The following is a 12,084-nucleotide window of genomic DNA, read 5'->3' as shown; positions in this document are numbered from 1 at the left end:
TAGTAGCCACAGTATATTGAGGGCTGGTCCGACAGCGGGCCAAAAGTGTGTGTGTGTGTGTGTGTGTGTGTGTGTGTGGGCGACTGCTCAGAGACGGGTCTCACACACAGACTCAATCTGTTCAGAGCGGACCAGCTGTTCCCAGAACAGCCTGAGACACGGGGAAAGAGGCTCTGCCGTTGTGGACCTCGACGTGAAACATGGCCCTTCTCAGCAGATCTTGTTCTTCAGCCAAACCCGGGACAACTCGCCAGCACACGCGTGTGGAAACCCCGAGACCTGAGCTCCCAGAATGCAGCGGGGCGGGAAACTGCCATCCCATAGTGACCCGTGCGAAGATCCTGACAGTAAACCCGAGATCTCACGTCAAACGCCAGTCTCAGAAACTGTTTAAAGTTGCATTCAGCCCTAAATTATACACTATTAACACAGTTTTTGAGTATTGCCAGGTTGTTATTCGCTTTATATATTATTTGAACCAGATCTGTGAATTTCAATGTCTTTGATTTCAAATATAATGAATTTATGTGATTGTGTGAATTATTCTGATAGAGATACAGATGGTAGCTATGGGAATCAGTTTTTATTAAGAAGTAATATAAACACAAGTCGCATGTTTCAAAGCAACACTGTAAATTAGGCCTGCGCGATTGTGGGAAAAATATGAATCACGATTGTTTTAGCTTAGAATTGATATCACGATTTTTTCACGATTTTTTTCTCATAAGTGTATTTAGGGTTCGTAAAGATTCTGTAAAATAAAATTCCAGGACTTTCAAGGACTTTTCAAGCACTACTTTTTAGGATTTCAAGGACTTCAATAACCGATCCCTGAATTGTCGCTGCATTTGTAATTTTTAAATGTATTTAAAACAAAAAAAGAATTATAAATAGGACAAATAAATACAAAAATAGAACAAAGAAAAGCTGCAAATTAAATAAACGGTGTTTTTAGAGTAGATCGATATACATTTGAATAACGTAATCAAATGATTTATCGTGATTTATCGTGCAGGCCTAATGTTGATCATGATGTGTGTGTGTGTGTCTCTCACACACGTCATCAATCTCACTGTGATATAATTACAGTATATTTGCCCAGTGTGACTTAATTATGAAAGAAGGAGCCGTTTACGGGTTTAATGAAGACGAGTCTGAACGAGACGACCAATCCGTGAAAGTTTATTTCAAGAAGACAGAGAGTGTGTAAGTGTGACAGACGACGGCACACACACACACACACACACACAGCCTCATCATTCCCTGTGGTTTACAGGACAGGGTTTATACTGAATCTGACGCGTTACTGAAAGCATGTTTTGATCAGTGTGTCACTGCGCGCGTTTATTGCAGGGAAGTGTTGATAACAGGTAAAAAGCTCTAGGTCTAATTTGGGTTCATTATTAGTTTCAAAATCTCTCTAGAATTAAAAAAAGCCTCGTAAAGTTTCAGTATCACACTGGATATCTCTACAGACGAGCAGAAACCAGGCAATCTCTTCAGTCTTTCTTTCCTCGGACAATATAAATGTAATTCAGAAGTGTTTTCTTGCATCCCGCAGATAAGAACAAATAAACCAGAGCAAGATCAACACAACAATCAATCAGACGAGTTTCTCTGTGTAAATACGAGAAGGTGCTCTGCTCTCGTGAACAACCAGCGCCGCACACACACTCCACATCCACCATCTCTATACACACACACACACACACAATACACACACACTCCACATCCACCATCTCTATACACACACACACACACACAATACACACACACTCCACATCCACCATCTCTATACACACACACACACACACACACACACACACTCCAGATCCGCCATCACAGAGAGAGCCATCTCTCCGGCACACACACACACAATACAGCACAATACTAACATACAACAACATGTGTCGTGGATCGTTCACCCAACACAAAAATGACAGTGTGAGTGTGAGTGTCAGTACTACAGTAAACTATATATATTAGGGGTGTAACGATACACAAACTGACGGTTCGGTTTGGTTCGATTCGGTTCGGTTTAGAAAGCTAAAATGGCTTTTTTTGTTGTTGTTTTTAACAGTGGTTTAATGAAAAAAAAATGTCTAAACATTTCACAAGAATAAAAAAAAAAATCTGCTAATGCTGTAAACTATATAGGGAGCCGCACATTACTATAACATTAGGATTAACTTGTGTTTTTACTCTAATTTGTTATTGAAATATAATAATTTACACAGTTGTCATTTTCATGAAAGATATTTTAAACATACATTAAATAATCAAGATAACAGGGGGCAGGGCATGTTCGGTATAATATAAAGTATAATAATACATATCTGTGGGTATAGATAATGCCACATGTCTGATGTTTCCAGTAAAAAGTCCAACATTAATGTAAATATATCTAGTAGTCATTGAAAGAGATCAAGCATATTTGTCTAAAATAATTCTGTATTTTCAGCTTCAGAATCATGAATATTCCAAGTCTGTTCATTTACACACACACACACACACACACACACACACACACACACACAGAGAGAGAGAGAGTAATATCAAATTTATCAGTTTAATCAACAGTACATTTTCAGTTAACGTCGTGATTTGAATCAAATCCTAATCAAACCCTGCAGAGATCTCCTCCAATCCTGATGTTTCTCAGTTCAGACTCACGAACAACGAGCAGATCCGATCCGTCCCTCAGGATCCCGACCAGGACATCCACATACAGCTGAAGATCAATAAGATCAGCCAATTACAGAGCCGATCTGAGCATCCCTGCGGCCGGCACGTGTCCCGTAACACACACGTGTGGCACACATCACACTAACAACAGCATCGACACTCAATCAAGCCCCGTCTGTCTCGCACTGTATTTACTGATCGATATATGTGTGTATTATATCTTCATTATCTTCAATAAGTCGAGGTAAAAACCAAGACATGTCACTACTAACCCTTCATATTTGACTGACTTTAATCATGATCAAAAAAGCTTAATAAAAACCATGAAAAAGCACAAAACACAAAACTATTATAAAAACTAGACGACAAAAATATATATAAATAAATATATTGCGCTGGGTTACTGGCTCGTCAACCTTTTCTGTTGTGCACTAATCTAGCCAACTCTTGAAAATGTAAAATCATGACATGATAAATCACCTGCACTGCTCCTCATTTGACAGAAACATCTTCTAAATCAATAAATGTAAATGTATGATATTCTGCTTCGTCTAAATGAGACTTTGATGTATTATTCATAAGCGTAACACACACACACACACACACACACGGTCGGAGTGTATTGTGTGTCTCAGGAGGATGTTTACACGCTTGACCCTGATCACGACCTGTAGTGAGAGTTCACTCGTTACACTGAACACACTCATCAGGCCTGTGTGTGTGAAGCGGAGGACACGTGACAACTCACACACACACACACACACACTCCTGAAACACACACTCGTGTTGACCTTACCGGTCTGTAAACACATGAGAATGTGCAATTTGAATGTTCTCAAAACCATTTGTTTAAATTTTTCCTAAATTAATATTTATTTTTCTCCCCAAATTCGGTGAAAATGACGTTTTAGTTTTTCTGGATTCTATTTAAATAGTTTCATAAAAAATAAAAATAAAAAAAATTATTAAATTTATTTTATTTTATTTTTTTATTATTTTTTAAACAAAAGTACTTTATTTATTAAACACATTAAATTGACAACACGGCCCAAGATCCGCCCACAATCATAGGATATTAATATAAGACTTCATAAAAATAAATACATAAAATATTATGACAAAAATAAAACTCCGACCCAAGTACATCTCAATATGTGCAAACATTTAGAGAAAATCTCAATGAGGTCCCAAGAAAAGTTGATTTACATGTTTGAATGAACAATATTAGGGCAGAGATTCAGTGATGTGTGTTAACTCACGACACAGCAGAAGATGCAGCGCTTTATCTCAGAGAACCAACGAATATTAACTGACTCAAAATGTTTGGGAAAAGATTTTTTTTAAATAAAAAAAAAAAAAAATATATATATATATATATATATATAAGTATATATATATATATAAGTAACAGTGAAAACATTTATAAATGTTTACATTTTAAAATGAAAACATATTTTCATTTTAAAATGAAAATATGTAATTTTTCATATTTAAATCATAAATCCTTTTTTATGATTTAAATTTTTTTTAAATCATAAAAAATATTTTTATGATTTATTTTTCATAATTTTTTTTTTTATGAAAAAAAAAATATAATTTTTTCATAAAAAAATGTTAAAATCATTTTAACATTTTTTAATGTTTAAATTTTTCTTGGTTATGTGAACATCCCATTTCAAGCATTATGGGAACGTTACTTTACAATGTTCTCTGAACACTCTGAAACAAGACACAACATTTAAAGAATGTTCCCTTAATGTTCACATAACCAAGAAAAAATGTTTTTAAAACTATTTTAAGAATGTGCTGCTAAAAGAGCAGCGTCTGCTTCACTCGCCCCGGCTGATGAACTGGCAACAGCCCAAAACGCCAATTAAAAAAACAAAAACAGAGCAGACAGGATTAATTAAAGCTGAGACTCGTTAACCACAGCAGTGTTTATTTGTTCTGCAGATTAGTGTAACAGAACTGGAAAGTATGATTCACTTCACTGTAATGATTCATTTGGATAATCAAACACTGAGTACAAACACAATCCTCTATTTCCCAGAAGTGTGTAAGGCAGATTAAATGTTGTCAAGTCAGTCATAGAAAATATGGTGTTTTTTGTCTTTGTATGTCACAATTTTGTGTTCGCAGTGACTGGCGAGTTACTCTTAAAGGACCTTCAGTTTTCAAAAGGTTAGTTTGATCGTAGCAAAACTATTCAACATTTCTAAACCTTGTTTATAATCTTAAACTTTAAGAACAGAAGCGAGCGGATCTTAGATTCGACGGACTGAGCGTCTCTGAGACTGACCTACACTTTCACCCGTTTCAGAAGAGCGAGAGAAGGGAGGGAACGGGGAAAGGAGGAGGACAGGAAGGAAGGAAATTAAATTATGTTCTTTAAAAAGGGCCTGGAAACTCAGCAGACTCACTGTAGAGCAACACGACAGATATTAATAGAGTCATTAGACTCGAACGGGACTGACACTGATGCCCATCAGAACCGCTCAAAGACACACTGCTTACTGTACTCCAGGACCATCATCATCATCATCATCATCATCATATCTGCTTACTGTACTCCAGGATCATCATATCTGTCTCTTCATGCTTGACAAACTCTGTTTATAGAAACTGGTCCTGCACTGGATGATGATCACTTTCTATGAAGACTCAATACATAATGTATAAGAAAAGCATCCATATTTTCTGTTAATATCATCTGGAATCCTCCATTATTTTTTATTAATATATATGTGGAAGAAATATGTTACGCTATGTTGTGTTATATGACGTTATGTTGTTCCCTTAATATTCTGTTATGTTATGTTCTGTTCTGTTGTGTTGTGTTGCGTTCCTTTGTCATGTTACTTTGTTATGTTACATTACATTATGTTGTGTTGTGTTGTGTTGTGTTCCATTATATTGTTACGTTATGTTGCATTATGCTATGTTACGTTATGTTGTGTTGCATTACATTGTTACGTTATATTGTTTTTATTATGCTGTGATTCGTTATGTTGTTACATTATGTTATGCTGTGATACGTGATATGTTGCTTTACGCTGTTACATTATATGTTATGTTGTAATGTTGTCACGATATGTTACGTTATGTTGTGTTACGTTATGCTGTGTTGCATTACACTATGATACGTTATGTCGTTGTGTCATGTTCTGTTATGTTGTATTGCATTATGTTATGTTGTTACATTATGGTATATTGTACAAATACATATATGGTGTATTTGTTACATTATGGTATATTGTTTCGTTACGGTATAACATAGTGTAAAAACACAACATAATGCAACACAAGATAACATAACACAACAACATATTATAATATAATATAATATAATATAATATAATATAATATAATATAATATAATATAATATAATATAATATAATATAATATAATATAATATAAGCAGGAGCCAATGGGGACGTGAGCTAAAAGTGTGTTCTCTTCTCTCGGATCCAGTGTAACACACTCAGCATCATCTCTTTAAACTCATGCGGTTGTTACATTACTGGAGCAATACATCACTCAACGAGTGGGAGGACTGATGCTGACCCACTGCTGCGGACACTTAATAGCCATCATCCACACACACACACACACACTCTCTCACGCCCACTATCCGCTTCACCCACCCAACGGATCACACACCACACACACATCCTCTAGGAATGTAGTGTTACACTTCATGCTCCACGGCACAAAGGAAGTGTGTCATCACTCACAAATACTTTCAGCGCTGACTAAACCGAGAATGACATAAGCAGCTCGTGTGTGTCTCGACTCGTCTCGGCTTATTCCGCTTCCGGCCCTCGGTGAACGAGCTCAGAGTCGAGGAGTCACACACACACACACACACACACACACACACACACACACACGCACACACACACACAACATGCAGCAGCTCGTCTGAGAGCAGAGAGAACAACGACATGGGAAAGGGAGAAACAGAAAGAGAGTGTGTGTGTGTGTGTGTGTGTGTGTGTAATCAAGGACACAGGACACACACTCTCCTCTAATTACAACACAGAACAACTTTTGCAACTCTTGTATAAAACTATTATATAAAAACGATGATTCCTGCATCACGCTGTTGTCCTCTATAAAGCCACCGGCACCGGCAAGAGATAATTTACTGACCCGATTCTTTCTTTCCTTTTTGTCTTTATTGTCCAGATTGAGCAGAGAGTGATGGGATATTATGATTGGATAAGATCATTACAACTTCCTGGAGGAGAAAGACGGCATGAGATAAAAAAAAATCTATGTATTTATTTTCCAAATTCATTCTTATTTTAAATTATTCATATGTGCATGTTTATTGTATTTTATTTTTAAAATTGACCTTATCAATTTTTTTATCAAAATGTCTAAACTGGATTTACAATTATGTAAATCATGTAAAATATAATGAAAAAAAAAAAATATATATATATATAATAAAATGTAAAAAAATATTTAAAAGTTTAATAGGGTAGATGTATATAGTTTGCAGACCATCATTCTCCTGACCGACCAATCACAGGCCTGATCCCGCAGCACATCATTCTCCTTCTCCTGACCGACCAATCACAGGCCTGATCCCGCAGCACATCATTCTCCTTCTCCTGACCGACCAATCACAGGCCTGATCCTGCAGACCATCATTCTCCTGACCGACCAATCACAGGCCTGATCCCGCAGACCATCATTCTCCTGACCGACCAATCACAGGCCTGATCCTGCAGACCATCATTCTCCTGACCGACCAATCACAGGCCTGATCCCGCAGCACATCATTCTCCTTCTCCTGACCGACCAATCACAGGCCTGATCCTGCAGACCATCATTCTCCTGACCGACCAATCACAGGCCTGATCCCGCAGACCATCATTCTCCTGACCGACCAATCACAGGCCTGATCCTGCAGACCATCATTCTCCTGACCGACCAATCACAGGCCTGATCCTAAAGATCATCATTCTCCTGACCGACCAATCACAGGCCTGATCCTGCAGACCATCATTCTCCTGACCGACCAATCACAGGCCTGATCCTGCAGACCATCATTCTACTGACCGACCAATCACAGGAGTGTGTGGAATCACAGGAGTGTGTGTGTGTGTGTGTGTGTGTGTGTGTGTGTGTGTGGAATAACTGACTATTTCAAGGAAGTGAGAAATTTTTTTTGCATTTTTCTTTCCTTTCTCTTTCAGTCGCTCACACACACACACACACACACACACACACACACACACACACACACACACAGAACTAAAACTGACACTTTCACTGAGGCGGTGTGTGTGTTTAAACTTGTCTGAAGTCTCAGGAAGGCAGTGCTGTTGTGACCTGCCGGCCTGAACTCAAGTGTGTGTGTGTGTGTGTGTGTGTGTGTGTGTGTGTGTGTGTGTGTGTGTGTGTGTGTGTGTGTGTGTGTGTGTGTGTGTGTGTGATAACACTCCAACATCTCTGTGTGAGAACTTTCCCACAATCCTCAAGGTCTCCTGTGTTACGCAAACAAACGCTCACCATGGTCATTTCACACACACACACACACACACACAATTGTTGAATTTTGACAATATTTTCATGACAATCGAGCACAATCAACATTTATATTATTAATATATATTTATGAGTGACAGATTTTGCATAAACAAACACATGAATATGACTGGAAGTATACTGTATCCGGACAGTGGGATTATTGGGATTACAGAATCTCGGCTAATAGTCCAACAAAACCAAACCATCCGTTTCCATTAGAGAGCAGATCATCTGAGGGGAACGAGCACAAGTCCAGTTCATGTAGACACCGAGCCAAACACATCAAACCTTTCACAGAAGAAATGAATATGGGACAGTAATTACATTCAAGCTAGGAGCCAATAAAACGCCTGTTTACTCTCCCCTTCTGTTTGGAAGCGAGCGCGCGTGTCCAGGAGACATGTAGAGACTGCTGTAGTCCTCCCCGTGTTCAGTGACAGGACAGATGGCTCCGATCAAAAGACCAATAGAAGAAATCAACAGAGAACGGTCCAGCTGTCCTGTCCTGGCCAGTTACGAAACATCATCCTGGGAAACTACGATTTACGACACGACGTTCCTCCGGCTCTGCTCAAAGAGCTAGCGAAACAATCAGAGCTAGAATGATGCTAGCGTTCGAGAGAAACGAAATGATTTCAAAGAAACACAGCCTGACTCGCATTTATGGATAAAAGCTGATGAAGCTAAATGCATGACAGATATTATTGCATATTTTTGAAAAGCATTCTTAATAAACTCATTTTGAGCATATTTCGGTCTGCCGATGTGAAACGACTTAGTTTGGTTTGGAATATACACTGTAATGTATGATCATCTACATGTATTCAGTGGTGGAATGTAACGAAGAACAAATACTTTGTTACTTTACTTAAGTACATTTTTCACGTATCTTTACTTTACTTAAGTAGAATAAATAGTGCATACTTTTTACTTTTACTTTGTTACATTTTGCAGCAATTATTATACTTTCTACTCCACTACATTTCTACAACTTCTGTTACATTTTCTGATCAGTTTTTCCTGCCAAACCGTAATCTGACCGTCCGTTCGTTGCACGTTTGTCTCACCAGTGACGTTTGGTTGCCATGGATACATCAACTAAATGCGTCTCGAGTCGCACGCAGTGTGTTTATCGTGCGATTTATACGCGGAAATTTGTTTTTACGTGCATAGGAAACACACCGTGTGTAATATATGTTTGGTTAGGATTATGGCAAGCCAAGAGGTTCAGAATTACACCATAAATTAATCGCGTTTACTGCCAAACATAGTTATAAACATATAAGTTAGTAAGTATAAACATGGTTTATATTGCCTAATTGCAAGCTTGTTTGTTTTTTTTCCATCATTATTGAACATCACTATAGGAGTATTAGGTTGAATAAGTTAAAGAATTAAATGTTTTATTAATCATTAGTAAATAGTCATTAAGAGAATCAATTGTTATGCAAGTACTTTTACTTTTAATACTTAAAGTACATTTAAATTCAGGTACTTTTTACTTAAGTATGGTTGTCATTGTGCAACTTCTACTTTTACTAAAGTAAATATTTATCTGGTTATTTGTACTTTTACTTAAGTACTAAGATTCAGTACTTCCTCCACCACTGCATGATTTATTACACTGTATATAATTGTTAATTATAATACAGTGAGATGTTCAGGGAGGAGTTATAGACCTTTTCGCTGCAAATCAGCCGATTCGGATTGCAAGTGTTTCGCAGACTATCATTTTTAATAACAATTTCATGCATGATCTTGCATTATTTCCTATTCACTTCTCGCGTGTGTTTGGTTGTGAAATGTAGTTTGCGCACCAGACCCTCTCTTTTGTAAAGTCATGCGGTGTGAAACCTGTTCATCGATCAGTGTGAACACAGCCGAAACTGAGAGTCACACCGGATAGTCGCTCCTCCAGCTCTACTTCGGCCATGCAGGGATAATGGCCGACACAGACACGTGTATTTCATCTGAACAGCTGTTTCACACCGCAATCTGCACCATATAATTGAGTGTTGTTTTTCGGTTTACAGCATTAATACAGAAAGAGGAAACTAGACACCACATTTCCAAGCGAAGTGGAAGCCTTGTTTAACAGCAAGAGAGTGACTTGAGATGGATTACCACACACTTTAATCAGGCCCAGATGCATTATAATGCTTCGTTACATTCTCCCAGACGCCACTTTACAGTTCACGATCAAATACATGCAGAACACGCATGAAAACACCATTCTCTTACCAGCCATCATCTTCTGGGCTTCGTACGGCTCCATGTACCCGTCGTTCTCCGCTGGCTTCTCTGAGACCGTCTGGGACCCGCCGGCCTGATCCGCGGCGTCGAACGGGTCGGCATAGTCCTCGAGGATGATGAGCTGAGGAAGATCGAAGAGGGGAAACTGCATTTAAATTAGGGCTCTCTATCTTTAAATCAGACTGATTACATTATTGGCTGACTGAATTTTTTTTTCTGCTCATTTGCACTTATTTAATCAAAAATACAGTAATATTTGTGAATTGTTAATAAACGCTGTTTTCTATGTGAATATATGGTGAAGTGTAATTTAATCCTCTAAATTTTCAGCATCATAACTCCAGTCTTCAGTGTCACATGATCCTTCAGAAATCACTCAAATATGAGGATCAAGAAACATTTATGAATATTATCAGTAGAGCCCGACCGATTAAGAATTTTGAAGGCCGATAGCGATACAAATATTTTTGGGTTTTAAAATCCGATATATCGGCCGATATTTTATTTATTTATTTGAAACTGGATAGTCACAAATTTTGTCATGCTTATTTGAGTTAAGAGAACTGATGGGGATGTTCTTTTAATTGTTATTCAAGCAATGACCAACTCAACGAGTGTTGCCAACAGGAACAGTGTAGAGCGCCCTCTGGTGGACAAACTACACAACTCCAACACTCGTGAGATGGTTCAAGCGCGTTTCGTCCGTTTTTATTTTATTTTTGAAATATTCATTTATCGGCCATTATAACTGCCGATACCAATAGTTTGGAAAATGCCTAATATCGGTCTGCCGATATATCGGTCGGGCTCTAACTAGAGCCCGACCGATAAAGGATTTTGAAGGCTGATACCGATACAAATATTTTTGGGTTTTAAAATCCGATATTCCGATATATTTTTTTTATATTAAATATTGTTGGATTTCACACACGTGTAAAAGAAAAGCTAACTTTTCTGCACAAGATACGTTTGATACTTTTTCTCTATGTCTAAGTGTTCACTCCTCGAAAGTATAACTTACATTTTACAATGCAGGGACTGTAACTAGAGATATGCTATTGTAAATACAGTAATCATTACTTTATTTAGGCAGAAAAAGTTCATTGTGGTTTCCAAGCTCATTAATGTTAACGTTAGCGGTCTTCCACTGATGATAGTGGCATTAGCTAGTCTATGACGAGCCATAATTTAGCAATAGATAACATCATACTGCAAATTGTAAAACATACATTTTTAATATAACAGGCCAAGGAGAGATGATTAAAGCGTGTGTCGTCTGTTTTTATTTTATTTTTTAAATATTCATTTATCAGCCATTTATAACTGCCGATACCGATATTATGGAAAATGCCGAATATCGGCCGATAATATCGGCCGGCCGATGTATCGGTATGGCTCTAAATCGTACAATTCTAATTTTAGGGTTATGAATGAATATCTGAGATTCATTCAATGTTCTCGTCACAAATTTGATTCATGCTAAGCTTGCTTGATGATATGTTGTATAAGACATGGTCTGCTTTGCTTCTAGTCCTATTCATCCTATTTGTAGGTCAAACTTTTTCATCTGTATTGGGAGTTTTCTCCCTCTCAAACAACTTTAA

The 12,084-nt window shown here is 37.7% G+C and overlaps 1 protein-coding gene across 4 annotated transcripts in view; it reads right to left on the bottom strand.

Annotated features, from left to right (window-relative positions):
• The window catches only part of shf (Src homology 2 domain containing F), a 100,718-nt gene that overhangs the window by 66,255 nt on the left and 22,379 nt on the right, over positions 1-12,084 (bottom strand). For all 4 annotated transcript variants that reach the window (XM_089135248.1, XM_039647494.2, XM_039647493.2 and 1 more), the window contains exon 2: positions 10,469-10,601. In XM_089135248.1, the coding sequence (XP_088991374.1) occupies positions 10,469-10,601 (133 nt within the window). The remainder of the gene's footprint in view (positions 1-10,468; positions 10,602-12,084) is intronic.

The sequence above is a fragment of the Pimephales promelas genome, chromosome 10 (assembly GCF_988280905.1).
Source record: "Pimephales promelas chromosome 10, fPimPro1.hap1.1, whole genome shotgun sequence".
In the NCBI taxonomy this organism is placed as follows: domain Eukaryota; kingdom Metazoa; phylum Chordata; class Actinopteri; order Cypriniformes; family Leuciscidae; genus Pimephales; species Pimephales promelas.
This window is presented reverse-complemented; position numbering and strand designations above follow the sequence as displayed.